Source organism: Hemicordylus capensis, chromosome 1, assembly GCF_027244095.1.
Source record: "Hemicordylus capensis ecotype Gifberg chromosome 1, rHemCap1.1.pri, whole genome shotgun sequence".
NCBI classification, from domain to species: domain Eukaryota; kingdom Metazoa; phylum Chordata; class Lepidosauria; order Squamata; family Cordylidae; genus Hemicordylus; species Hemicordylus capensis.
In genome coordinates this window covers 225,369,470-225,395,537 of record NC_069657.1, presented here as the reverse complement: position 1 = coordinate 225,395,537, position 26,068 = coordinate 225,369,470, and the positions used below count along the sequence as shown (strand labels likewise).

Genomic DNA, 26,068 nt, shown 5'->3' with positions numbered 1-26,068 from the left:
GTCTCTCTTTAGCTGCTTTTTTTCTAAAATAAAAAAAAAACCCAGTTGTTGTAGCCTTGCCTCATAAGAAAGGTGCTCTGGACTCCTGATAATCTTGGTTGCCCTCTTCTGCACCTTTTCCAGTTTTATATTATCCTTGGCTGACATGCAGTGACCAGAACTGAACGCAGTACTCCAAATGTGGCCACACTATAAATTTCTATAAAGGCATTACAATATTGCCAGTTTTATTTTCAGTCCTCTTCCTAATGATCCCTAGCATGGAATTTGCCTTTTTACAGCTGCTGTACACTGAGTTGACACTTTCAAAGAGCTGTCCACCATGACCCCAAGATCCATCTCCTGGTCAGTCACAGACCCCTCAGACCCCATCAGTATATGTCTGAAACCAGAGGTGCACTAAGCTCCGGGCCTTGGGGACCCGGTCTGGTCCTCCAAGGTCCGGGGGGATCTCTGGCAGCCACCCTGCACCCGCCCCGCCAAAGCTCCGCTTAAAAAAAAAATTCTTACTGCGGCTGAGGGGTGGCTGCGGCAGGGGAGAGTGGAACAGTCCATCTCCCTTCTCCCCGTCACCCCGGCGGCAGTGGGGTGGGAGCAGGAGCGACACTGTGCCCATCAGTTCGGGCCAGCATCTTTAAGCAACTGCAAGGTGAGCCTGCACAGTTGAGAGATCGTCACAAGCCTGTGATGTCATGGGCTTGTGACGATCTCCTCTGTGCAGGCGCGCCTTGCATTTGCTTAAAGGCGCTGGCCTGAATGGATGGGCACAGCATCGCTCCTGCTCCCACCCCACCGCCACTGGGGTGAGAGAAGGACTGCTCTGCTCCCCCCCCCTGCAGCCACCCCTTGGCCACGGTAAGAATGTTTAAAGTGGAACTTTTGTGGGGTGGGCCCCGCAAAGGAGGTTTTTTTGGGGGGCCCTCACACGGAGGGTGGCTTGCAGCTGGTTGGTCCGGACACTCAAATTACCTTGGTGCGCCCCTGTCTGAAACTGGGGGTTTGGGGCCCAATATGCATCACTTTACGTTTGTTTACATTGTTTACAATTGAACTGCATTTTTTTGCCCATTTACCCAGTTTGGAGAGATCCTTTTGGAGCTCCTCACCATATTTTTTGGATTTCAGTACCCTGAATAGTTTAGTGTCACCTTCAAGTAGGGCCACATTGCTTCTTACCCCAATTTCTAGATCATTTATGAATACAGTACAGGGTGCAAGTTCTTGTATCTCACCTACATCCTCCTCCTATGCTTGTTGACTCAGAAAGAAGTCCCACTGAATTCAGAGGCACTTATTTCCTAGTAAGTAGTCAGAACTGCAGCCCTGGGGCCTTTTGGAACAATCAGAACACATTTTGTATGTGTAATAAATGTGCATCATTTTACTAATCTCTAGGGCATGGACTTCATATCTGCTCTAGAAGTCATGTTTCTGTTGCAAGAATGTCACTTTTTTTCAAGGTCCCAAACGTTTGTTCCAGGGGGGTGGGGGGAGAATGCAGTACTTTGTCCAAATAGGGCACCCTATGCAGTCTTGCTTGCTGTTTGGAGTATGACTTCTTAATGGCTGAATTTTTTCTAAATTAAAAAAAGCTGAGGCTGTACACTCTTCTGCTGTGCAACCCTAGCCTACCAACGTTCATCCATTCTTTATTGCATCAGTTGAGTTGTGAAGAATATACCTGCCTTCTCTTTACTGCCTCATATGGTGGCACAGTGCTGCTTGAATGGTTAGGCAAGTGTGATCCCTTTTAACAGAACTTCTTTGTTGAGAAAGAGGGAGGGCAGTGTGGCAAATCAGCTGAGATGATTGGCACATTCTTACCAATGGAAGGTCTTATAGGTTGTGAAGAGGGTAGGCTATGAGTTGGTAAGTCCTTAGTTCAGCTCTCACTTCCTCAGCAAACTCTTTATTTGGCCTTAGGCAGCCATCCTTCTCTCAACCCTGCATCTGTCACTAGGCTAGGAGATTGTTATACTGGTCTACTTTACAATGCTATTGTAAAAATTTCTGAGCATATCTTTATGAAGTGGTTTGAATGCTCCAAAAGTAGTGTATGAAATGCTAAGTTGTTATAATTTAAATTTGCCGACCCCGCACAGAGCATCTGTGCGCTCTTTGGGGCTGGTGGTTACCTCTTCACCCCCACCTTCTGCCCTAGTCTCTGCTTCCTGACCACGGCTGGCCCCTGCCAGGCCTAGCTGCCTCTCCTCCCAGCCGCCTCCCCTCCCCACCGCCACTTCTGCCCCCCCCCCACGTTCTTTCCCCCTTCCTGGGCCTTGCCTCCACAGCCAGGCCGGGCCTGTCGCCACCGTGGCGACCAATCCTCCTGGGTGCGCCTCAGCCAATCAGGTGCCTCCGCCGCCCAGCCAATCAGCTGGGTGCTGGGACGCACATTCCAAGGCGCACCCAGGATAATTAAATATATAGAAGATGTTGCAATACCTGCACAGAAAATTGCAGAAGTCGCTGTCCACACAGTTTGTAGACACACAGAATTAACGCTGTACCACTGTTGCAGCCATATGGAGAAGACGCCTGTAGAGAGACACACATTTGAGACCACAGTGACTTCTCTGCCATCAAAGTTGTGAGATAGGGACAAGCTCACTGTTAAAAGGTGAACCCAGAGGGTAGAAGTTTTTGTGACTGTTTACTTATGTGCCATTGACTTCTTCTTTACATAATCAAATCCTCACACAGTAAACTGCTAAATCTGGGGACGTCTGTTTCCTTAGCGGCCAGCCACCCAATGCCTTGTAAGCTGCTTAGTTCCAAATATTGATAGTAGAGGTTAAGAAGCAATCAGCAGCTTATCAAACTGTCTTTGGGAGGGGTGGGGGCCTGAGAGGGAGGGGTGGAGGCCTGGGAGGGAGGGGTGGGGGCTTGCAGCAGTCATATTACATTCATTTGTTTAGCAGCTCCTCGGACAGATTTATTTGTGTTCATACATTATTTCCTTCCCTCCCTGCACCCCAAACCTTTCATCATGTAATTCAATTACTGTTGCTGCTGGGATGAGTTAAATTGGATTTTGCTTTTAATCTGACTGGATCCTTATTATACGCCTAGACAATTCCCATCCCCCGACCCCCCCCCCACCTCATTTCATTGCTTCTTAAGTTTTGAAATCGGATTTCCTGTTTCTGTCAAACTGAAGGTGTCTTGTGGGGAGAAGGGTGATAGGGCTGGAAGGACAAGATGCTCTTAATGATGCCTCTGCCAGGCCCTTATTCAAGAAGTGGGGTGATCCACAATTTTTTTTCACTGTTTTCAATCTGAATAAATTCTGATTTTTTAGAATGCAACCAAATCATGCAAAAATAGTTTTATGTAATGTTCTTTTTGCCATTTTTTGAAATACCCTTTCCTTTTAACTACACATTTTGGAGAAGTAGGGTAAGGACTCATAAAAATTTGGGAGGGGTAATACATATATAGAGTAGGGAACAAGGAGCAAAGGAATAGGGAGTACATAGTGTGGGATGCGATTGTGGCCTCTGCTGCATGAAAGTGTCTCATTCCTTTCCTACAAAAAACCTCTGTAGAGTGCCATATCTCCACTCTAATTTGTACAGCTGGCATCAAGATGTATCAGTCCCCCCAACCCCAGCATAATCCCTAGAAATATGCTGTTTTTATTTTAAATAAGAACAGTTTTTTCAGTATTCCATGGTGGCTACCCAGCCTCTGTGTTTGGAGCCATTTTTGGCACTCAGCATAGCAGTCAACATCATGTAGATATCTAGACCTTTTTCACACTGATACAATGAAAGTTAGCCATACTTAACCAATAAGGTTAGTCCCAAAAAAATTTTATTATGTTGATACTCATTCTACTTAAACCATCTGTGTTTGCTGTGAGCCTTCAGCATATGCACACATTATTATTTTTTGTATCTTGGTCCTGCAAACTAATGGCATACTTTTTTAAAAAAACATTATTAATTTGCAGATGATGGTGTATAAAATAATTATTATATATTCATACTTCAGATATGTTATATGAACTGATGGACAATAATGTATCAAGTTACAATACAGGTTTTTTGTTTTTTAAAAATATAAAGATAAAATACAGTAGCTGATAAACAGCTTTTCATCCTAGCATATTTTGATATACAGAGGAACCTTGATTTTCTGGACCCTAATATTTCAGATTTTCTGAACAGCATTTGCAAAACCGAAAGCTCATCCATTTTGCTTCCTCATTCTGCTCTTGACCACTGTCCTGTGCATATGCCTGAGGTGGACTGACCTCTTCGTTTCCCCATTAGTCTAGAAAACCAAGGTTTCTCTGTATGTACATGTAAGTCACAGTGACACATCTGATGGCTGACATCCTGCACTGTGTTAGGCGCAGCAGGAGTTGTGCCCTTGCAGAGAGTCTGTGTAAGGGCTCAGCCAGCATCTTGCTGAGTAGCAGAGTCTGTACATGGGGCAGGGTGGCATTTTTGCTTCTCTCCCTCCCTCCCTCCCTCCAAACGCACCTTTGACTTCTGGGAATATGTCCCTGAGGTCTGCACAACCCTCATGGACATATACCTGGAAGCCAAAAAGTACTTTTGAAGCAAAACAGGGCTACGGGAACCTTCTATTTACTAGCTTTATGCCTGCAGTAGGAATGCCTCAGGATTTTTAACCCAACAACAAATATTTTATATACCGCTTTTCAACAAAAGTTTCCAAAGCGGTTTACATAGAGAATGAATGAATGAATAAATAAATAAATTAATTAATTAATAAGATGGATCCCTGTCCCTGAAGGGCTCACAATCTAAAAAAGAAAGATAAGACAGATACCAGCAACAGCCACTGGAGGTACTGTGCTGGGGCTAGATAGGGCCAGTTATTAAACCACCACCTCCCCTTTAAATACCATATTTGCCATTTCAGTGTGATATTAGGCATATTTATTTTTATTTGGGTGGTGGATGCCCTTGTCAGCCTAGGACTTTGCTGTTAAGCATAGGAATACATAGCAATATTTGGAAACAATACACATTCTTTTTTATCTTCCTTTTGGAGAATTGTTTCAAATATCAGTTATTTCATATTTGGGAGTATGGATAGGAAAGAGATCAGTTCTGTTTCTTTGTCCAGAAAATTCATCTGAGTCCTGTTATGGACCAAAAAGGTGAGTTTATAGATTTAATAAATAAAGCAGTGGAAAGTGATGTTGTGATATAGGTGCCACTTTCCATTTTGAAGACCATGAAAGTGTGTTTGAATTGACCTAATATGTCCTTTATGTGTTCAATTCTACTTCAATGAAAGCTGGCTTTCCCCTGGGTTAGTGAAATTGTGTGAATGTGAGATGCAAGGTGAATTTAAAAGCTGCTGTATGAGCAGGTGTTTTGCCCAAGGTGGTAGTTTTTGCAGTGTAATTATAGGACAATCTAAGATAAATCCACTACATAATAGCCTTTAATGCTCCTGTGCTTCATGGTGCAGTACAAAGGGGAAGGTGTGAAGCAAGAGGAACTTAATTTTGGAAACCTGTCAAACTACTAGTAATACCATTTGTTCCTCTCATGATTCAGAAAGCGCCATGGGTACAAATGAGAGCGCCACAGCAGGGCTTATATTTAGTCAAAGAAACAACTGGTCGGAGTTTTTGTTCCAGTCACACAAAGATACTTTGATTTAAAAAAAAAAAAACCCAAAAAAACCACAGTTCTCCCATCATACAGTCTGGTGAGTGCAACTAGATTTACAGCAGGTTCAGCTATCTGACCTCACTAGACAGTTAATGTGTACCCGTTCCCCACCTTTATTTGATCACAGAGGCATTAGCAGGCAAGATAGCTAATTAGGAGCATTCAGATTTAATGAACAGGAAAAAACAAGTGTAATGATGGATCACCTTTCCCCATTGGTCATGAGCATGTTCACCGTAACCCTCCTTCATTTCATAAACATGAAACTAAACTAGAGTGAGGTTTGTTCAAGAAACAGGCTTTTGTACAATTTACAGAATCTCTGAGTGCTTCATTTTCTATGGTTGTGCCAATCTTCTGGAATACAGAAATGAGGAGATACTACTTATTACTGCGAAGGATAGAAGTGCTTAGTTTTTAGGAAATGTAATTGTTCTGAGAATTACTGATATTGACAGAGGAGAGTCCATTGTATGTTATAATAAAAGGTTCATAGACAAGTTCACAAAAATTACTAGCCCACCAAAACGTTCACTAGCCTCCTTATGTTTATAAGTAAGCTTGAAAATGGGGTGGGGAGCCTTTTATTAAGCCTTTTGTGCATAATCACATAAAGAGATTGGTTTTTATCACAGTTGACTTGGCAAGTGTCAAGCATCTGGGCTTTTTAGTCTGGAAAAGAGGTGACTACGAGGAGACATGATAGAGGTGTGTAAAATTATGCAGGGAGTAAAGAGAGTGGAAGCAACCTAATGGCACAGCAGGGAAATGACTTGAATAGCAAGCCAGAGGTTGCCGGTTCAAATCCCTGCTGGTATGTTTCCCAGACTATGGGAAACACCTATATCGGGCAGCAGCGATATAGGAAGATGGTGAAAGGCATCATCTCATACTGTGCAGGAGATGGCAATGGTAAACCCCTCCTGTATTCTGCTAAAGAAAAACCACAGGTCTCTGTGGTTGCCAGGAGTAGACATCGACAGCACACTTTACCTTTAGTGAGAGTGGACAGATAGAAATTTTTCTCCAACTCTCACAATACTAGAACCAGGGGTCATTCCATGAAACTGATTACCAGGAGATTTAGGACCGACAAAAGGAAGTACTTTTTCACACAGAGCATAATTAATCTGTGGAATTCTCTGCCACAGGATGTGGTGAAGACCATTAGTTTGGATGGCTTTAAAATTGGCTTAGACAAATTCACGGAGAACAGGTCTATCAATGGCTACTAGTCTGGTGGTTATAGGCCACCTCCAGCCTCAGAGGCAAGATGCCTCTGAATACCAGTTGCAGGGAAGCAATAGCAGGAGAGAGGGTGTGCCCTTACTTCTTGCCTGTTGGCCTCACAGAGGCATCTGGTAGGCTGCTGTGGGAAACAGGATGTGGACTAGATAGGCCTTGGGCCTGATCCAGCAGGGCTATTCTTATGTTCTTATGTGACTATTTGCAAAGGTGTCATAAATAGCATGCTGGTTTAGGCTGAAGGATGTGGGTTCAAGTCTTCAACTCTTTCTCTTTAGCTGACCAACACTAATCCACTCAGCTGTAAAAAGAGTATCTGATCCATAGGGTTGGTGAAGTCAAATGAGGTCAAGTGTGCAGGGGGCCATGTCTTTCTTGTGTGAACTGTACTCTATGCCATAGAGATGGCATTGTCTTAACCACAACAGCCTAGTGGTTTTGAAGCTCTTTGCTATGGCTGATTGTTATTTTTGTTTACTGGTTCTTTGCAAACCCCTCATTTTTATTTTCATTAGCCTACTTTCCTTAAGGAAAGTAAGCTTATGAGATCATTTGGCATTTTGTATATGTGTCCGTGTGTGCGTGTGTCCCCACCCATCAACTTCTCAATGCCCGGACCAATATGAACCGAATTGGGTACAGTTATAGGGACACATAGGGGCACCTCAACAGCTTAGTTTGTAATGATGTCATTAACCCCAATTCTAGATTGTGGACGCGTGAACAATTGAGGTGCAAATAGGCTAACGTGAATTGTCTTAACTTATCTGAACCAAATTTGGTACAGTTGTAGTGAGTGTCATATAAGGATACCTCAACGGCATCGTTTGTGATAATGTCATCCACCCCAATTCAAGATGGCGGATGTGTGAACGTTTAAGGCTGAAGTGGGCTGACTTGTGAAGACGGTAGTTATCAATTAAATGTATAATGCAAGGAAAGTAGGCAGATTCATTCTTACCAGAACAACTTGGTTTATTTTAAGTTGTGGAGCCATGTGGGAGGCTGGTTGAAAGCCTCCTCGACTGAAACTCCATTTCATCCACATCCTGAGACAGCTGTACTGAGTGCCGACCAAATGCTTCTTCTCCACTTTCATCCTGCAAGTTTAGGAAATTCAGGTGCAGAAGGAGTTAATGTTACTTTTCTTATCCATTTCCCACCTTTCCTAATGTTAACCACACAAAAAAAAACACCAAGTCAGTGAACACAATTGCTATAACATTCACCTTGTTTCAGAGGCCAGTGGAAGGGGCCTCCCTGTCTCAGCAAAGAGCAAATTCCTTGAGCTGCAATTTGCTGTCTGACATTGTTTGCGCGGAAACAGGCCTTCAGCATTTTCTCCTGTCTGCATCATGGATTTAGGTGTGTGGCCACCCACATATTTTGGTCACCTGAAAGCACACCATGGGCCACACTTGAAGCATCACTGATTCATACTGATTAGAGTAGGCCTTTGAAAGCCCACTAAGAAAAATTAGTGAGATGGTAATCTAGACTCCATGCTGAGGAGTTTTCAATCTGACATGAACTCAGTGGGATCTGTCAGCAAGTGGTCAGCCAGGATATATTTAAATTGCTCTAAACACATTTGAGCTCAGGTTGGTTTGGGCAGCAGACTTGAAGGACACCATCATTGCGAAGGTTCAGCATAATATCCTGGCTTACCACTTGTTTTCCCACTAACTTTGGAGTTGCCAAGCCAAACATATTCCACTTGAAATTACCAAAATTAGTTTTCTTTTTGTTAGAGTATTTTTAAAAACCACACACTCAATTTTCTTTTTTTAGTGGGGAGAACCATTTGCACCTTCTTGTTGTTTCAGCAGTTGTAGCTTCTTCTCAAATTGGTTATCCTTCTTGGATTCTCCCCCCATCGGCATTGTTCCCTTTAGGTATTGTCATCTGGCAGGCCATTTCAAACTCAGTTATTTTCCAGCTCATAATTCCCCAGGCCTGCCCTTATGAGAAACAAAGGGTCCATAAAGAATATGGAAAGCTCTTGTATACCTGGCCTTCCCAGCTGAAGTGGTATGAGACACAAAGAAAACAATCTTCCAGAGCAGTCGGTACTTCTAGTTGTATATATAATTTTCCAAGCTGCTGACAAGCTCAGCCTATGTTTAGTGGTTGCAAGACCGACCACTGTTTAGCATCAGCAGTTAACAGAGGGAGAGATGCTATGGGATGGCAGCCAAGATGGCATCAAATAGCCAAGCATCAACCAAGACAACTTCTCCTCTAGAACCACTTCACACAATACGTGAAGATATTTTATTGTATGTTTAAGATCTTTTAAGAGTTTGTTTTAAAAGGTAACATGTAAATGCAACAAATATGTGTTTGGAGAAGAGATTTGGCTATGGTAAAAGTAGTGCTTTTGATTTTTGTCTTAGTAATGTGATATTTTTAAAAAATGATTTGTATTCTCTTTGAAACAACAGTGCGTAGTGGCTATAGACAAAATGCAAACATTTGTTCTTTACACTTACATTTTCTCATAGCTCCAAATGTGGGAACAACTCTTGCATTTCTGCAAAAGCATGACACAACTATATATTTTGTAATTGCTCCCTATACTGAGAAATATTGATTGCTTAAACCATTATGGTCATTACAACAATCATATCCTATAAGTGAACACGATAAAAGAACATTATAAAACTGTATATATCAACTGGCCCGGACAATGTTGTTGGCTCAGTAGTCTGAACTAAAGCATTTCAATGGATTATCAAAACTGCTGCCAAAGCTCCTGCCACTTTAGAAAAAATTAACTGTACATGTGTTTATAAAATAAAGTTATGTATACAACTGTATATTCAAGTCAATCAGCCAACCAGTGTAACTCATTAAGGCAGTCCTCATGATCGGAAACTCGGAAGGACAAGCATCCTACCCAGCTTGGGAGCTGTGCACGCTCCCAATTTTCAATCATGTGTGAGGAAACAACCAGGTAGGAGGAGGGGGGAATGAGGAATTGTGTGTGAGAGAGAAGCTGGGGAGGCCTGCTTTTCCTCCTGCCTTGTTAAAATGCTGGGTATTAGAGCTGGGTAGGATGGTGCTGCCTTACCCACTCCTCTCACACACAAAGAGGCTTGAGAGAGAGATGGGGTTGGATTTAATGAAGAGATAGATGGGGGCCCAAGAGTGGGGCAGGCATTCACCTTCACCTGAACTGGACGACAGGACATATGGGCTCCAGAATCTCGCACCTCAGCGTGGTGGGGAAGCAGGAGAGTTGTGGAGATTAGTAGAGGGGGAGATGCCCACGAGAAGAGTTTCTCTGTGGGTCCAGCCTGCTATGGGTGCGAGGCAAACTGGATGGAGACTGGCACCAAGACCAATCCAGATAGTGATTTTTATAGGTTGCAAAAGAGCATATGGAATGCTCAGTGGAGTCCCAAATATGAAGGTTGCTGGATGGAATCCCAAGTGGCTCGTAAGAGAGTGCTTGTTGCAATGGAGTCCCAAGTACAAGGCATGAGAGAACACGAAGATTGCTTGCTGGGGTTCTTTGTTGGAGTCTCCAGTGTAGAGCACAAGAGAGCCCACTGGGTCATGGAAGTGGGGATCCTTATATCCCAAAACATGCCTTGGGGGCACATCCTTTGCTGATTAGAAGGGTCAGGCTGGGCCTGCACGGAATGCATTGTGTTGGATCGCTCTTTCCTGGGTGTCACAATGAGGGGATGGCCTTTTGCAAGGAAGGCTGTTTGTGATGAAAATTAGACTATGCCAGTGTGCAAAAATCCATGCCGGGATGGGCTCTCCAGTAATCCTATCAATAATGTCAATAAAATACACCTCTAGGTCTACGTCACTGACTCATCTCCTTTGTGGTGGGGAGACCATTACTTCACTGTCTTCGCTACTTTTCTTCCTGCTTGGCATAATCGGCTCCTTAGGGTGTCGTCATCTCCTGTGAAAGGAGAGGGGAGTGAGGTGGCTCACTCTAAGATTAGAGAGGCCTTGGATGCCAGTTAACTTGCTAGAGTTAACTCTGAAGTCTACTTAGTTGGGGCTCCCACATAGGGAGAGGGGGTGCATCTGATCCCCATTCCAATTTGCTTTGTTTGCAGCCAAATCTAGGGGCGACTAGCCAGCTGCCAGCTAAGTGACCTGTCCCCATGTGTACCATAAACTAAGAGTTCACATTGCCGTGCAGCTCCTGAGCATATCCAAAATGCAATCTCCAAGCCTGGAGATGCAACTGCAAACAGGGAGGCTCCTGGGAGCCGGGCAGAATGAGTGTAGCTGGTAAGAGTACACAGCTCCCAAAGCTGGGCAGGATACTTGTCCTACCCAATTTTCGATCGTGTGAACTGTTTTATTGGTTTGCGTTTTTGAATTGGTAGCAGACATAGCAGTTCATTGGTTGGGACTCTTTCCCTGCCACGTACTTTACCACAAACTCTCTGCTTCCGACTTACAAGGGAGAAGCTGGTGTTGCATTATCAGTTGTCAGTATGGATGCTTCTCTTCCTCCTCTCCCCACCCCTGCTGCCACCTTTTGGTTCCTGTTTATAAAAGAAAATGCCTTTTAATCGGCAGGGGAGTTTAGCACAGTGCAATAGGCTTAGAAGGGATTCCCAAGAGCCAAGGAGAACACGTTTGCTTTGTATGAGTGTGTCTTTTGCCAGTGGATCTTTTCAGGACACTGCACAAGGAGGGTGGAGACTTGCGGTTTAGGCAGTCATGTGAAATTGTTGGTAAGAGAGTTTATTTGCACAACCAGTTACGTTGTGCTACGGATGCTTTAACTTGCTTTCGCCTTTAGTTTATACCATGATGGACTTATGCCATGGAAAACTGGAAACTGAATTAAAGTACTCCTGAATAATGAAGGGCTCCTCTGTTGCCTCTCTTGCACCTGGAGCTATAAGACTGTGTAAGCAGTAGTGTGGATGAAGCATTTCCTAGGAGCTTTTACTAGGTTGACATAGCTACACTGTGAGATCCCCTACCAGTGTAAGCAAAGTTAAGCATCAGGCTGCTGGCTGAAGTTTAGTTCCCTTAAACACTCCTCTTTTACCCCTGGTCTTTTAAAGGAGATCCTTAAAAGGCAAAGACAGCAGTCCCAGGAAATAAGTTTGTTGGCCACCCATAAATAGGCTCATTATTGTTCTTCAGGTTCTGTTTTTTAAAGTGGCACATATGGTGAAATTCAAGACCACCATGCACAAATGCCTTAAAATGGTACCGTGAGAGTCAATTCAGATATTCATGAGGAAAATGGCATGGTCTCATCAGGACTATACCACTTGAAGTCACAACTCGGGGATTGGAAGCCTTGGCCCCATAACACATTGTTCTCTGGGTGGCTCACAACACAGCATTAGAACATGAAATAAAAACACACCACCTTAAATCATAACAGACCAAAAAGAGAGCAGTGGGGTGGGGGGAGAGAAAGTACAAAATACAACACAAAGCAATTTAAAAACTCTTTTAAAATCAGTTGAAAATCCAATTTGAGTAGAAGAGCAATAGGTGAAGGGTCCTCAACGGCCCCTGTTCTTGGGGCGGCGGGGAGGAGCACATCTGCCCAATGACAGTTACGTCCCTGTTTCTGTTGGTATGCTGCTTCACTCAAGGTCTGGATACCAACCAATATTTTTTTAGTGGACTAAATCTTATTTAATCTGTACTATAGATGTAATATAGACGTAGTGGGTGTTTAGACCAAAATGAGAACATCCTTTCTCGCAAAAAAGTAATCTCACATAAAAAACAATGCTTTTTGCTCTCTCTTGTGCCTGATGCATTGTAATGATCTGGCAGCTTGTAGAACAGATGTTGTATAGTGAGTTGCTCCAAGGCCAGTCCAATAGCTTTTGGGTTGAGGTACAAAGTAGACGCTACTACTACCACTAAAAAGATTTATTTATATACTGCTTGTCAACAAAAGTTCTCAAATCAGTTTATACACACAGAGAGAAATAAAATGGCCTCCTGTTCCAAACAGGCTCACAATCTAAAAACCTGATCATCTCCTATCCAAACCAGTAGTTTATCTATTGCACCACAGTGCTACAAATCAGAGGTGTTGCTAGAAATGGTTGGGGTTTGTTCAATCTTTGACTGTTGTGTTTTTCATTTTCATTTCATTTTCATTTTTATTCTCTAGGTCAGGGGTTCCCAACGTAGAGTCTCCAGATGTTGTTGGATTACAACTCCCATCATCCCCAGCCACACTGCATTGTAGCAGGGGATGATGGGAGTTGTGGTCCAAAACCATCTGGGGAACTGAGAACCCCTGCTCTAGGCTGTCCATAGGTAATGGGGAGCACCATTAGGGTCATGGCTGTAACCCAGCACCCTTCTTCATGCTGCCCCAATCCTTTCACTTCCGCCATCATGCAACTCTATAAACACATACATTATTTTGTCATCTGCAGCCACTGCCCCCGACTCAGGTCTGGAAGAAGGGGAGGAATGGGTGGTTGGCAATTGGTCCCTCTTTCCTAGCCTATTAGAATGCCAACATTATGGCAGAGGTGACTGCTTGACACTCACGGGCAGAATTGATGCCCAAAGTTAGCTCTGCTTACTAGGCAGTAAATATTGTCAAGTGCGTTTCTAAATTCGACACTCCCATGACGAACAAAGGAGTTGACAAGCCAACCAGTATTTCTAAGAGGAGTGTTTCTTAATGTTATCTTCACAGAAATAATTCAGATCGTGGACGGACGGTTGAAATTACAGCCTCCATGTTGACTTATAAAGAGCCTTATCGTCAATATGATGATAATGATTAACATGCTGATTTTCAAGGGTGGGGTCACAAGAGATTGGCAGACTCACACTGTCTGGCCAGTGGCAACAGCACCTTGGTATGTAGGCGTTATAACCTCTTTAGCTTCAATTATTAACCGTAACCTGCAACCTCACACAATACAGTGCCGCCTCATTAAAATTAGGGTAAATGCAGGCTTAACCTCTGTTTGTTGAACTACATTTGCCTTTTCCTGGAGATATCTAACTCAAGGTTAGCTGCCTTGAGGTAAAATCATTAGTAAAGACAAGAATATCTGTTAGGTAATAATCTTTGTCAAATTTGGTATTCTACCTGCCAAGGATATTATATTCTACTCATTTATTTCTGCCCGCATGTTTTATCTTTAGATGCCTGGCCTTGAATTGGCTAACTTTTTCGATTTTTTAAAAAACCTGCTTATTCTATAAATTAAAGATAGATAGGTATCTTTATTTCAGTCATTGACCAGCAATTCTGTACATTAAATAAGTCCTTTAGGAGAAAGCAGAGTCCACTCATGGCTGAAACATTAGTTCAGTTGATAGGGGGACAGGTTAAAGTGTCAGCTCAGCTGTGAACCCTCTGTAGCTTTGTGCTGTTTGTCTATCCCTCCACTTCAGTTTCTCTACATCAAAAAGAGTTGTCAAATAAAAGTCCTTTCACATTCTGGACAACATATAACATGGTTGCTAGACATGGTCCTGTGTGGTGGCGACCACATAGCGAGACTAAGATTTGAAAACTAATGTTCACATACATTCACATGCACACCACAGAGGGTGTGTCTTTTCACTGCCACACACACTTTTCACTGCTCACATCAGCATGGAGAGCCTCCATGCAAGTCATTGGCTAATTCAGTGGTTCCCAAACTGGGAGCCTCCAGATGTTGCTGAACTACAACTCCCATCAACCCCAGCTACAATTTATTGTGGCTGGGGATAGTGGGAGCTGTAGTTCAGCAACATCTGGAGGCTTCCAGTTTGGGAACCATTGGGATAATTCATGTGGAGATTGACTTCCAGGTCATTTTGTGGAACTGTGTAATGAGCCAGGGGGCTTGAACTGGGGAATCTGGCAGTCAGACTCAAGTACCTTACACCCTGATCCACTTGGGCAGCTCTCAAATAGAGGGAGACATTGGCCTGATCTTTGCTGGGCCACAGCACCACCCAGGTAATGTCCAGGCAGGGGAGGGCAGCTCCTCTGACCAACCAGGCCAGGTAATTTGGGGAACCAGTAGGTGCCTTGCTGGCTATCTAGTCCAGCATTCTGTTTCTATGGAGGCCAACCAGGTGCCTCTGAGAAGCCCACAAGCAGGAGATGAAGGCTTGCTCCCTCTTTTGCTGTTGCTCCGCTGCAACTGGTATGTTCAGTATGCCTCTGAACCTGGAAGTAGCCATCAAGAGCAATAGCCGCTGATAGACTTGTTCCATGAATTTGTCTCATTGCCTTTTAAAGCCACATAAGCTAGTGATCATCACCAGATCTTGTGACAGCCAAATCTGCAAGTTAATTAATGCTGTGTGCGGAAAGTGCTTCCTTTTGTCCATCAGTGTGAGTAGCAATGACTGCTTTGCCTCACCTTGACTGCTGTCTCATCTGGATTCAACCTGCAGCTTAGCTCTGGCCATTAGGGTTGTCAACTGTCCCTCATTACACAGGATGTCCCTCATTTCAGGGATGAAATGTTGGTCCCTATAGGGACAGGATTTGTCCCTCATTTATACAATAGCATATCATTCAATTACATATAGGTCAATGCTAGTCAGGCTCTTGATTGCCACTGCATACAGTTCCCAGCCCCGCTAGCCAGCCCTCACAAATTTGTGCCCCTCATTCTGGCAATGAAATGTTGGCAACCCTACTGGCCTGCTTCTGTACCTGCTTCTGGCTCCTTGGAGTCCAGTCTGCTTTTTGGAACCTGACTCTCTGTCTAACTGTGGCTACCTGCCTCTGGATCATCTGTGGTCTGCCTAAACTGATTCTGGCCTTGTCTCTTGCCTTGCCCTGTTCTTTGCACATTGTTCTGAACCGCAATGGTGGCCTGACCTGCCCGACCCATGGCGTCTCTGGCCCTTTCAACTGGCACTTGTAAGCCTGATCTCTCAGGGCCCTGAGAAAACAGTCCCAGCATGGAATGTTTCCTGTGGCAAGCATACCATTTGAATTGCCCAAGAGATTAATAAAAAAACAATTGCAAAACATTTAGCATATTCTGAATATATCATCGTGACTGATTAAGATGGTGGGCTAGTAAGCTTCTTGAGGGTACAATCCTGCCCTCAGATGTGGCAAATTGCACTGACTTAAGCTGGCCCCTTACAAGAGTCCCAAAATGCACAATTGCAGCCACGTCCCGCCTAGTTCTGAACAAGTAGATGCAGTCTTGACCTCCTCCTGTGCCAGTTTTCTTCCTTCCTGAAGTTCTCACCATGTAGTGATTTAGCATTTTAGTTGTACTTTGTATTAGGCGTATGCCTAATACACTGTGGAAATACAGAGATAACATTCTTTGCATAGTACAGCTTTCAGCGAGACTTCCTTCAGGCCTTTTCTAAAGAAGCTTCTTTGTACGCATTTTGCCAATGTACTATTTCTGTAAGGAACACCTGTAAGTGTTTCTGATCAGTGAGCATTGCTTCTGCCATAGAGGAGTTAGCTTGCCACCCAGCTAATTGCAATTCATTAGTAGTAACTGATAGGTAAGTACATTCCACACCAGACTCAAGACAGGACCAGGATCAGGTTGTTTTTGGGGGGGAGCGGCCCTTGGACAACAGAGCATAATTGGTCCCTCTTTTGACACACCTTTGGTACTGCCTTTTCATTGCCTAACCACACTCCTTCCCTCTTTGACACCTCCCCTTTAAACTGAAAAAAATCTTGTCCAACATGCTGCTTATAATTCATGCCAATAAAAAAAGATCTGAACACTGCTTTAAAAATTAACATAGCATTCTCAACTAGTACTCAGATATACGGCTTCTGAACATGGAGATCCCATATAGCTATCACAACATTTACTTGCAACTAATTTTCCCCCAGTAACTAAGATGGTCAAAATTTTTTAGCAGCTGGGAACTATTATGATTACTATATGAAACCTCCATGTTCAGAAGCACTATATCCGAGCAGTATAACCAAATGCAGGACTTCACATTTTTCATTTTTCCACTTCATCTTCGCCTCTCTAGATTAAATTGAACCTTGATTCTGCCTTATTTATTTTATTTTATTTTATTTTATTTTATTTTATTTTATTTTTATACTGCCCTTCCAAAATGGCTCAGGGCAGTCTTCAAAGGTATTAGCTACCCACCTCAGCTTTGTGTCATCTAGAAATCTGAAAAACATCCCCTCTACTTTCTCAACTCTCTTCTGAGTTATTTATGAACATGTTGAACAGCACAGAGCCCAAAACACTCAATACCTCCCTCCAAGATGATGTGGCACTATTAAGGAATATTCACTTGGTATGGTTGTTCAACCAGCTATGAATCCGCCTAACAGTAGCATCATCCAACCTACATTTTACCAACTTGTCAAGAAGGATATCATGGGGAATTTTGCCAAATGCTTTGGTAAAATCAAAATGCACGATGTCCACAGTATTGCCATGATCTACTAAACTAGTAACTCTGTCCAAAAAAGGGGTTGAGATATTAGTGTGGCATGACTTGTTCTTGACAAATTCATACTGGCTCCTACCACTGTTCCCTCTAACAGGGATTCCCAGATGCTGTTGATTACGACTCCCAGCATCCCCAGCTGCAGTAGCCTTTGCTTAGGGAGTATGGGAGTTGTAGCCAACAACATCTGGGCATCCCTGTTAGAGGGAACACTGGTTCCTATTAATCATCCTCAATAAAATAGCATTCAAAGTATTTGTACAATAAATTCAACAGCAGTGTATCATTCCTCTTCCAAGCTCAATAATTAACAAAATCCACATACCTCCAAATGCCCTCTTCTTGAATTATCTAAATATGCTCCAGTTTTGCACTGGATTTTACTGTCCACATCTACACACATTGAGGCTGTGCACACAAGCAGCCCTACCCAGGTTAGGGAAGCCCTGCCTGGGTAGGGCTGCTTGTGTGCAGCACCAGGACCAAGCCTGATCCAGCATGGCCCCCCTCACAAGCCTGGGTTTTGTACCCGGGTGTTTACTTGGGTTAAACAGTATGAGTGCACCCTTTACCCCAGAGACAGAATCATGTGTCTGCTTGGGCTGCATGCAGCCTGAGCATACACAGAGTTGGGTGCCTAGAGCCCCTGCCTCCCAGGGGAATCGCCCAATGCACTGTACTCATGGAGCGGTGCATTTTGGGATTCCTGGAGGTCGGGATGATGAGTCCTGTCCTACAGAGATTTGCGCTGCATGAAGCAGCATGGATCATGTGGGCGTGCAGTGGTGCACCAAACATAACTTTGGAGATCATCTTGGGGGGAAGGTAGTTCCACCCTGCCCTCCCACCTGCCGACGAGTTCATGAGAATAGCCTTTTTAAAGTAGGGATTCACTCAGTGGCCGTGCTCATGTTACAGTTGACCACCTGATTGCTTGGTCAAGGCACCTGTTCCATTTTCGTACCTGCCTAGCTAGATGCAAATTTTTGCAGAAAAAATAGCATGCAGTCAGCAAAAATCCTGCTCCGCCCAGTGGACAGAATTTTCATAAACCTCCTGGCCACTGGCCACTCACTGAAAGTCTGGTGCCCTGTTACCCTACTGATGCACCACTACTGCCCCATTTCTACCTCAACATACACATACACTTTGCTCTCCTCTCCCTATCACACATCCTTTCCAAATGATTGGAAATCGCCTTAAAGCAACCTGCAGAATCCTCTGTGCTGAGTTCTTGGTATAGCATGTAAATGATGCATGTCAATGCAAATATGTATATTTTATTCTTAAATAATGTATCGTTCTGGCCTGTTTGGCTCTACAATAAATCTGAATAATTTCATACTGAACATGGTTATTATTGACATGTAGCTCAGATCTCCTTTGTGTAGGCCCTGGTGTGTGTGCGCGTGTGTGTTTATATTATACTTGCAGATTATGTTCCATCACTAATGTATCTGTTTCTTGTGTTTCCTCATACTTGTTGGACATAATTTCCTCTTAACCAATTTAGACTTTTGACCTGCATTCCCTGAATAAATTAAGGAAGGAACTTAAAAAAAATATATAGTTCTCATACTGACCGGGGGCAGAGTTGATTATAACAGTAGCAGAGTCATGGCCTTGAACCACGCCTTCACACCGTGCCCTTCTATTAATTGTTTACGGTCCACCAGCCAGAGGGAATCTTTCCATAGCAGGACACACGGAGAGCATCACCTTGCCCTGCAACATGAACAGATGTCCAGTCTGCCCTGCTAGCAATAACATCCTTGCTTCCTGCTGCTGCAGATGTTCTTGCCATCATGAACGCTTTTCAGCATTTCCATTCCGTGGCAGCCACCCAAGCCATTCCCGTGAACTTCCTTTCTTGCCTTCATTTTCCCATTCGTCATCTGTACAGTAGTTCTAGGCTGTAGCCTACAGAAACAAGTTTCGGATAGCCAGTTGAAATTCTAATTGAATGTGTATTCCCTGGTTTTGCTTGGAGTTTTTGCCATTACTCTGTCAATTCCCGGCCACTCAGAATATCAAGTATGATAGCACATGGCCTGAAACAAAGATAATAGCATTAAGTCTGGCATTAAAATATGCTTTCCATGCTTTTGTTCCTGAAATTAAAGTAGTAGATGTATATATCTTTACAATAAGTGTTAATCTGAAAGTAGCAACTTAGAGGAAAAGAACTATTTAAAGATCTGAAAGCAAAGTCTATCATAGTTAAGCTTTTAGATGATATCAACCGTGTATTCAATTAACCTGTCCTGGAAGAAACTGATAAAACGTTACCAAAGCTGTGTTGACTGATGTGCCTTGTTATCCAGATCAAGTTAGAAGAGGGCCTTCCGATCTTTAGCCAATCTCCCTGGGTGATTTAAGAAGCACCTTGATAATGTGTTTCTTTCTTCATGTGCTTCCTTTTCCTTATCCCGGCAACATTTTTTTCTGGTTTGCAGCTCAGGTAGCCCAATCCGATGTCCTCTGGGCAACAACAAGAGAGCACTGGATCAGGGTACTAAACCTCTGTGCAAGTGACTCATCCCGTAGCTCTGCTGCTGGGAGCAGGCTTGGACCACTGCTATTTTCTCCATATATTTTGTGTTCTGTCCAGTTTTATTGTGGAATTGAATAAATATAATTTTGTATTTGTGTAATAAATCAATACACGGTTTTCACATATCTGAGTATAATTCTACCATGATAGAGAATTATAGAGATAAGAGTACAATTGAACAAAAGATGTGACAGCATTAAAAGCAAATGAGCTAAGGTTGCCTTTTTCATGTCTCAAGTTTTTATTGTGCCAGTCTGCAGGGCAGACAGATAAGATATTATCTCCCTGTGTTCTGTAATGTCATTGCCATAGGGATTTTTCAAAGTCCGTTTAACTCAGCATTCTTGAATCTGAATTCACTATTTTATCCTGTTCTCTGTGCACTTTTTACACACACCTTTGAAACTGCATGAGTAACTGTAATTGACCTGATTTTGGTTAGTAAATGAAACACATTAAAATCCTGCAATTTCAGTTAATTCATTATTTTGCCTCTTTGTGTCATGTTTCAGGTTATTGAAGGGAAGTTGGCCCCTTTCCTTGGGAAGGTAATCAAGTTTGCCACCTCCCATGTATACAGCTGCAGCCTTTGTAGTCAAAAAGGGTTCATATGTGAGATCTGTAACAATGGTGAGATCCTGTACCCCTTTGAGGACATTTCTACAAGCAGGTAAAGTGTCACAATTCCTCTCTTGCATTCATGCATTATTATTACAGTCCTGTAGGAAAAGGCAACAACTTCTTGACTCAGCCTCTGCTGCTTCTCTGGCTAGGAGAGGTTATCCTGACCTAGCCAGATATTTTGCTAGTTAATTGTAGGTACCTCCTTTCTTCTCTGCAACTCTTTCTTGTATTACATTTTGGGTGTGTTTCTGCAAGTCATGATACTTGTGTGTGAGCATATGTACTTAGGTCATGTGAGAGTTGCAGTGGACATCCCTGCCTGTGAGGGACCCTTCACACACTATGGATAAAGAATATACAACCCATGCACATGATATCATGCTTGAAAGGACTACATTGTAACCCATCCTCTGGCAGCTTCATTGGCTCCAGTGTGCTTCTGGGTTAGATTGAGACCGGGGTATCTGTTGGACCGCATTTGCTCATACGGATCTGCCAGGGCCCTTTGCTTATCATCCCGAGCCCTACTCGTGGCCCTGCCATTGACTGAGATTTGGTTGCTGAGGACAAGAGATGGGGTCTTTTCGGTTATGTTCCCTTGACTCTGGAATGCCCTCCCAGAAGACCTTTGCCATGCTTCCTCCGTTAGGGTTTTTTAAAAAGATTTTAAAACCCACTTGTTCAGAGAGGAGTTTTAATGTGTTTTATTACAGCTCTGTGAGTTTTTAATTTTAGTTGTCCGTTTTTAACTGTTTTTATTCTACATTGTGTTTTATTTGTTATATTGTGTTACATTTTATATTACTTTTATTGTTTTATCGTTGCAAGCCATCCTGAACAGTATTGTACTGGAGGGGTGGGATATAAGTATTATTAGTAGTAGTACTTATTATCTCTTGTTTACACAGTCAGACAGGTATTATTGACTGGTTTGTTTTATCCAGACATCGAGTCCTTCCCAAGGATGGCTGAATTTTATTGTCAGTTGTTATACAGTAGATATCGTCGCAGAATATAGGCTGTTCCCAGTAAAGCTGTTTTTTGTAATTGGCTGATGGTGATTTCTGTGGCCCCTATGGTGTTGAGTGCTCTTCAAGGTCTTTTGGAACTGCACCCAGGGCGCCAATTACCACTGGGATTATTTGGGTCTTTTTCTGCCACAGCCTTTCAATTTCAATTTGTAGATCTTTGTATTTGGTTATTTTTTTCTATTTCTTTTTCTTCTATTCTGCTATCCCCTGGTATTGCTATGTCGATTATTTTGACTTGTTTTTCTTTCTTCTCAACTACAGTTATATCTGGTGTATTGTGTGGCAGATGTTTGTCTGTTTGTAGTTGGAAGTCCCATAATATTTTTACATCTTCATTTTCTACCACTTTTTAAATTTGATGGTCCCACCAATTCTTGGCTACAGGTAGCTTGTATTTTTTGCAGATGTTCCAGTGTATCATCCCTGCTACCTTGTCATGCCTTTGTTTGTAGTCAGTCTGTGCAATCTTTTTACAACAGCTGATTAGGTGGTCCACGGTTTCATCTGCTTCTTTACAAAGGTGGCACTTGCTGTTTGTTGTTGACTTTTCTACTTTTGCTCTTATTGCATTTGTTCTTAGTGCCTGTTCTTGTGCAGCCAGTATTAAAGCCTCTGTTTCTTTCTTCAAGTTGCCATTCTTAAGCCATTGCCAGGTCTTGGTGATGTCTGATTTTCCACTTATATTGTGCAAATATTGACCATGCAGGGGCTTATTTCTCCATTTTTCTGCTCGGTTCTTGACTAGTTCTTTCTTGTAGGCCTGCTTTCTTTCATTGGTGTTGAATAGTTTTGTGTTATTGACCATTTGAAGTGCATCTTCTTCACTGTCCTTGATATATTCTTCAAGGCCTCTTTTCTCCTCCTCTACTGTTTCATGGACTTGCAGCATTCATCTTCCACCTGAGCTGCGGGGGAGGTATAGCCTATCGACATCACTGCGGGGGTACAGAGCATGATTGATGGTCATGATTTTCCTGGTCTTACGATCCAGCGTCTCTAGCTCTGCCTGGGTCCAGTCTATTATCCCTGCAGTGTATCTGATAACAGGTATAGCCCAGGTGTTGATGGCTTGTATGGTGTTCCTGCCATTGAGTTTGGACTTGAGGATTTTTCTAACTCTCCTGATGTATTCACTTCCAATTTTTCTTTTAACTTCAGAGTGTGATGTTATCAGCCTGGAGAATGTCCAAGTATTTGTAATGTTCTTTCTCTTCCAGGTTCTTGATGTTGCTTCCATTGGGCAGTTCTATTCCTTCTGGTTTTTTTTATTTTCCCTCTGTTCATTATTAATGCAGCACACTTGTCTAGTCCAAACTCCATTGCTATATCACTACTGAATATATGGACAGTGCTTAGCAGTGATTCGATTTCTGACTGGGACTTTCCATACAACTTCAGATCCTCCATGTACAGCAGATGGTTTATTTTACTTGATATTTTAGATGTTTGGTATCCGAGGCCTGTTTTGTTTAGTATTTGTGAAAGTGGGGTCATGGCGATTACAAACAACAGAGGGGATAGTGAGTCCCCTTGGAAAATGCCTCTTCTAATGCTAACCTGTCCAAGTGTCTCGCCATTGATTGTTAACTGTGTACTCCACATGCTCATTGCTTTTTTTATAAATATCTGAATGTTTTTGCTGACACCAGTTGTTTCTAAACATTTTAGTATCCATGTATGAGGCAATGAATCGAAGGCTTTCTTGTAGTCAATCCATGCAACGCTTACAGAGTTCACCACTTAACCTGGGTTTTGGGTGTGAGTGCGCTCCAAAAAAACAGGCTAACGGATCGTGTGTCTGCTGCAGCTGCTTGCAGCCACGGCGGACACACTCGGGGAGGGGGATCACAGAAATGCACCGCACACTCGTGTGGTGCACTACTTGGGCTCCGAGGGGTGGAGCGCCATGCGGCAGCTCTTCCCTTCACCCGATCACACGATTGTCAGGAACTCCTCATAGTTTGCAAGCAGAATGCTTGTTTGCCTGCTCTGGGTGTGTGCTGTGCACTCAAATCACAAACTAAGCATGCCAAAGTTCTAAAACCTTAATCAGTCTTTAGGGAACTCCGTAATCCTGCTCCGATCAGTGATAGCGGAGCACAACAGCTTCTGTTGATGCCTCCACTGGCAGCCAAGAATGTATTTCTGCGCTTGCACAGTGCAAGAGTATTTACTCTGCAAGGATATTTACTAATGTTGCTATTTCATTCATATCCTTTACAAACAGTGGTTAACATTGCTCTTCCAAATGGAGGAGTGATTCAGTAGCACAGTGAATTAGCTTGAGGGATGACTTTTTTTCCTTTGACAATTAATTGGAATATTGCCAGTCTGTACATTGAATTAATTTCCTTTCCTAGTGCTGTGGGGCGAGAGAGAGTGCCATTTAATGAGTTTGAAAGACTATTTAATCTTTTGTTTTAATTATCTAAAATATCGTAACCATAGTTACCATAACTGTAGTGACCAACTAAGGTCACTATGTGGCCAAAATTTGAAATTAGTGATGTTAAAGGAAGCAGTGACCTGTCTTTTAATGCCATGAAAGGTTGTAGCCACTCTGCTCATTGCAGATTTATATATTTCATTTTGGAGCACAGCAAGGGCCTTATTGATTGATTGATTAAGTGCCGTCAAGTTGGTGTCGACTCTTAGCAACCACATAGATAGATTCTCTCCAGGATGATCTGTCTTCAGCTTGGCCTTTAAGGTCTCTCAGTGGTGCAGTCATTGCTGTCGTAATCGAGTCCATCCACCTTGCTGCTGGTCGGCCTCTTCTCTTTCCTTCAACCTTCCCCAGTATTATGGACTTCTCAAGAGAGCTGGGTCTTCGCATAATGGGTCCAAAGTATGATAGTTTGAGCCTGGTCATTTGTGACCTCGAGTGAAAAATCTTGATTGATTTGTTCTATGATCCATTTATTTGTTTTCCTGGCTGCCACGGTATCCTCAAAAGTCTTCTCCAGCACCAAAGTTCAAACGTGTCAATGCTTTTTCTATCTTGCTTCTTCAAAGTCCAACCTTTGTATCCATAGAGTGTCACGGGGAAAACCATTGTCAGAACGATTCTAATCTTTGTAGGTGTAGACATGTCACGGCATCTAAATATCCTTTCCAAGGCCTTCATTGCATCTCTACCAAGTGCTAATCTGCAGCGTATTTCTTGATTACTGGATCCTTTACCGCTGATGTTCGATCCTAAAAGGCAGAAGCTATCCACCACTTCAGTGTCTTCAGTGTCAGTTATGAGAGTGGTTGCTGTACCTGTTGTCATTAGTTTTGTCTTCTTGACATTTAGTCGTAGTCTCATTTTTTTCACTGTGCTCCTTGAGTTTTGGAGGGAGAAATCTCAACCTGGTATGAGTTGAGTGTATATATACCACTATCCAGGGAAAAGGTAGCAAAAGTGTTCCTTCACTTTACTAGCAGAATCACATTATCATACTTAATATAACGAACAGTTGTTATTTTAAACATATAGTCCCATGTACCTGGGATTCAGATGTACCGTACACTTTGTGATATTTATGCTCTGAATCTTTACAGAATCAAGAACAGGGTGGCAGAATTAAGAATAGGGGTGGACTAGTTTCTGTCTCTGGGATCTGATTTTGTATCACCATTTCTGCGCATGTAAGAACATTTGCCCTGCAAGGGTAAGCATTGTATTTTGCAAGCATCGGCACTGAACTCCAGAGAGGCAGCTGTATCAGTCTGTTGCAACAAGAACAATAAAAACTGTCCTCTGTGGCACCTAAAGATGACCACATTGAGCCTTTGCCTTGGTGTCTGCTCCCAAAGGGGGCCAGGAAGGTTGAATTCCTTCAGCCAAACATTTGCTTCCGTGGAGGAAACGAGGTTTTCTTACAGCTAAGCAGTTTCATTCATAGGTTTCATTTTTCCTGTAGGGAAGAAGGATAGATTTCTTGAATCTGAAATGCTTAGCAACTCTCACTAATAATACTTTTTCTTTTCTTTTTGGATTTCTACATTTACAGTCTTGAGGGTCTATGAAAAATATTGTTTTTTTAAGGCTTTACCACTGAAACAGGATGAAAATAAATATCAAGATACTCCTTGGTGGTGAAATTACTGCTGCCCTATGGACTTTGCTACTGCTCACCCACATGTCTATATCCTAGTGTACTAAAGTCCAAGCGGAGGTACATGATGACATCTCTGCTACTCTCCTAAATTTTTACAAATAGCAACCATGGGTGGCAGGGATGAGGGCAATCCACACACATGTTATCTGAGCATATAGCAACTTTGGGAGAACCAGTTCACTGAGAAAATGTTGTGAGGCAGAAGGGTTAAATTCTGCCCTCCTGCAGTTGAAATCAGGTTCATCCTTCCCCCATCACTGCATGCATTTTGTAGAAGTTTCAAGACAGCAGGGTTTAGGTTCATTCAATCACCTTGATCCTGGCTAGTTTGGCCCTAAGCCTACTGAAATGAATAGGGCTTCACTAGTGTAAAATGAAAGCAAAACTGGACTCTAGTCTTGAGCTTCTGTTAACAAAAAAGGGGGCAAGGGTATAAAATCTAGATTCTGGAAGATG

At 42.9% G+C, this 26,068-nt stretch overlaps 1 protein-coding gene across 3 annotated transcripts in view; it reads left to right on the top strand.

Annotated features, from left to right (window-relative positions):
- PLEKHM3 (pleckstrin homology domain containing M3) overlaps positions 1 to 26,068 on the top strand; it is a 129,565-nt gene that overhangs the window by 75,551 nt on the left and 27,946 nt on the right. For 2 of the 3 annotated variants that reach the window (XM_053282784.1, XM_053282783.1), the window contains exon 7: positions 20,364 to 20,521. The exons of the other annotated variant lie outside the window; for it this stretch is intronic. In XM_053282784.1, coding sequence (XP_053138759.1) covers positions 20,364 to 20,521 — 158 coding nt within the window. The remainder of the gene's footprint in view (positions 1 to 20,363; positions 20,522 to 26,068) is intronic. 3 annotated transcript variants of the gene reach the window in all.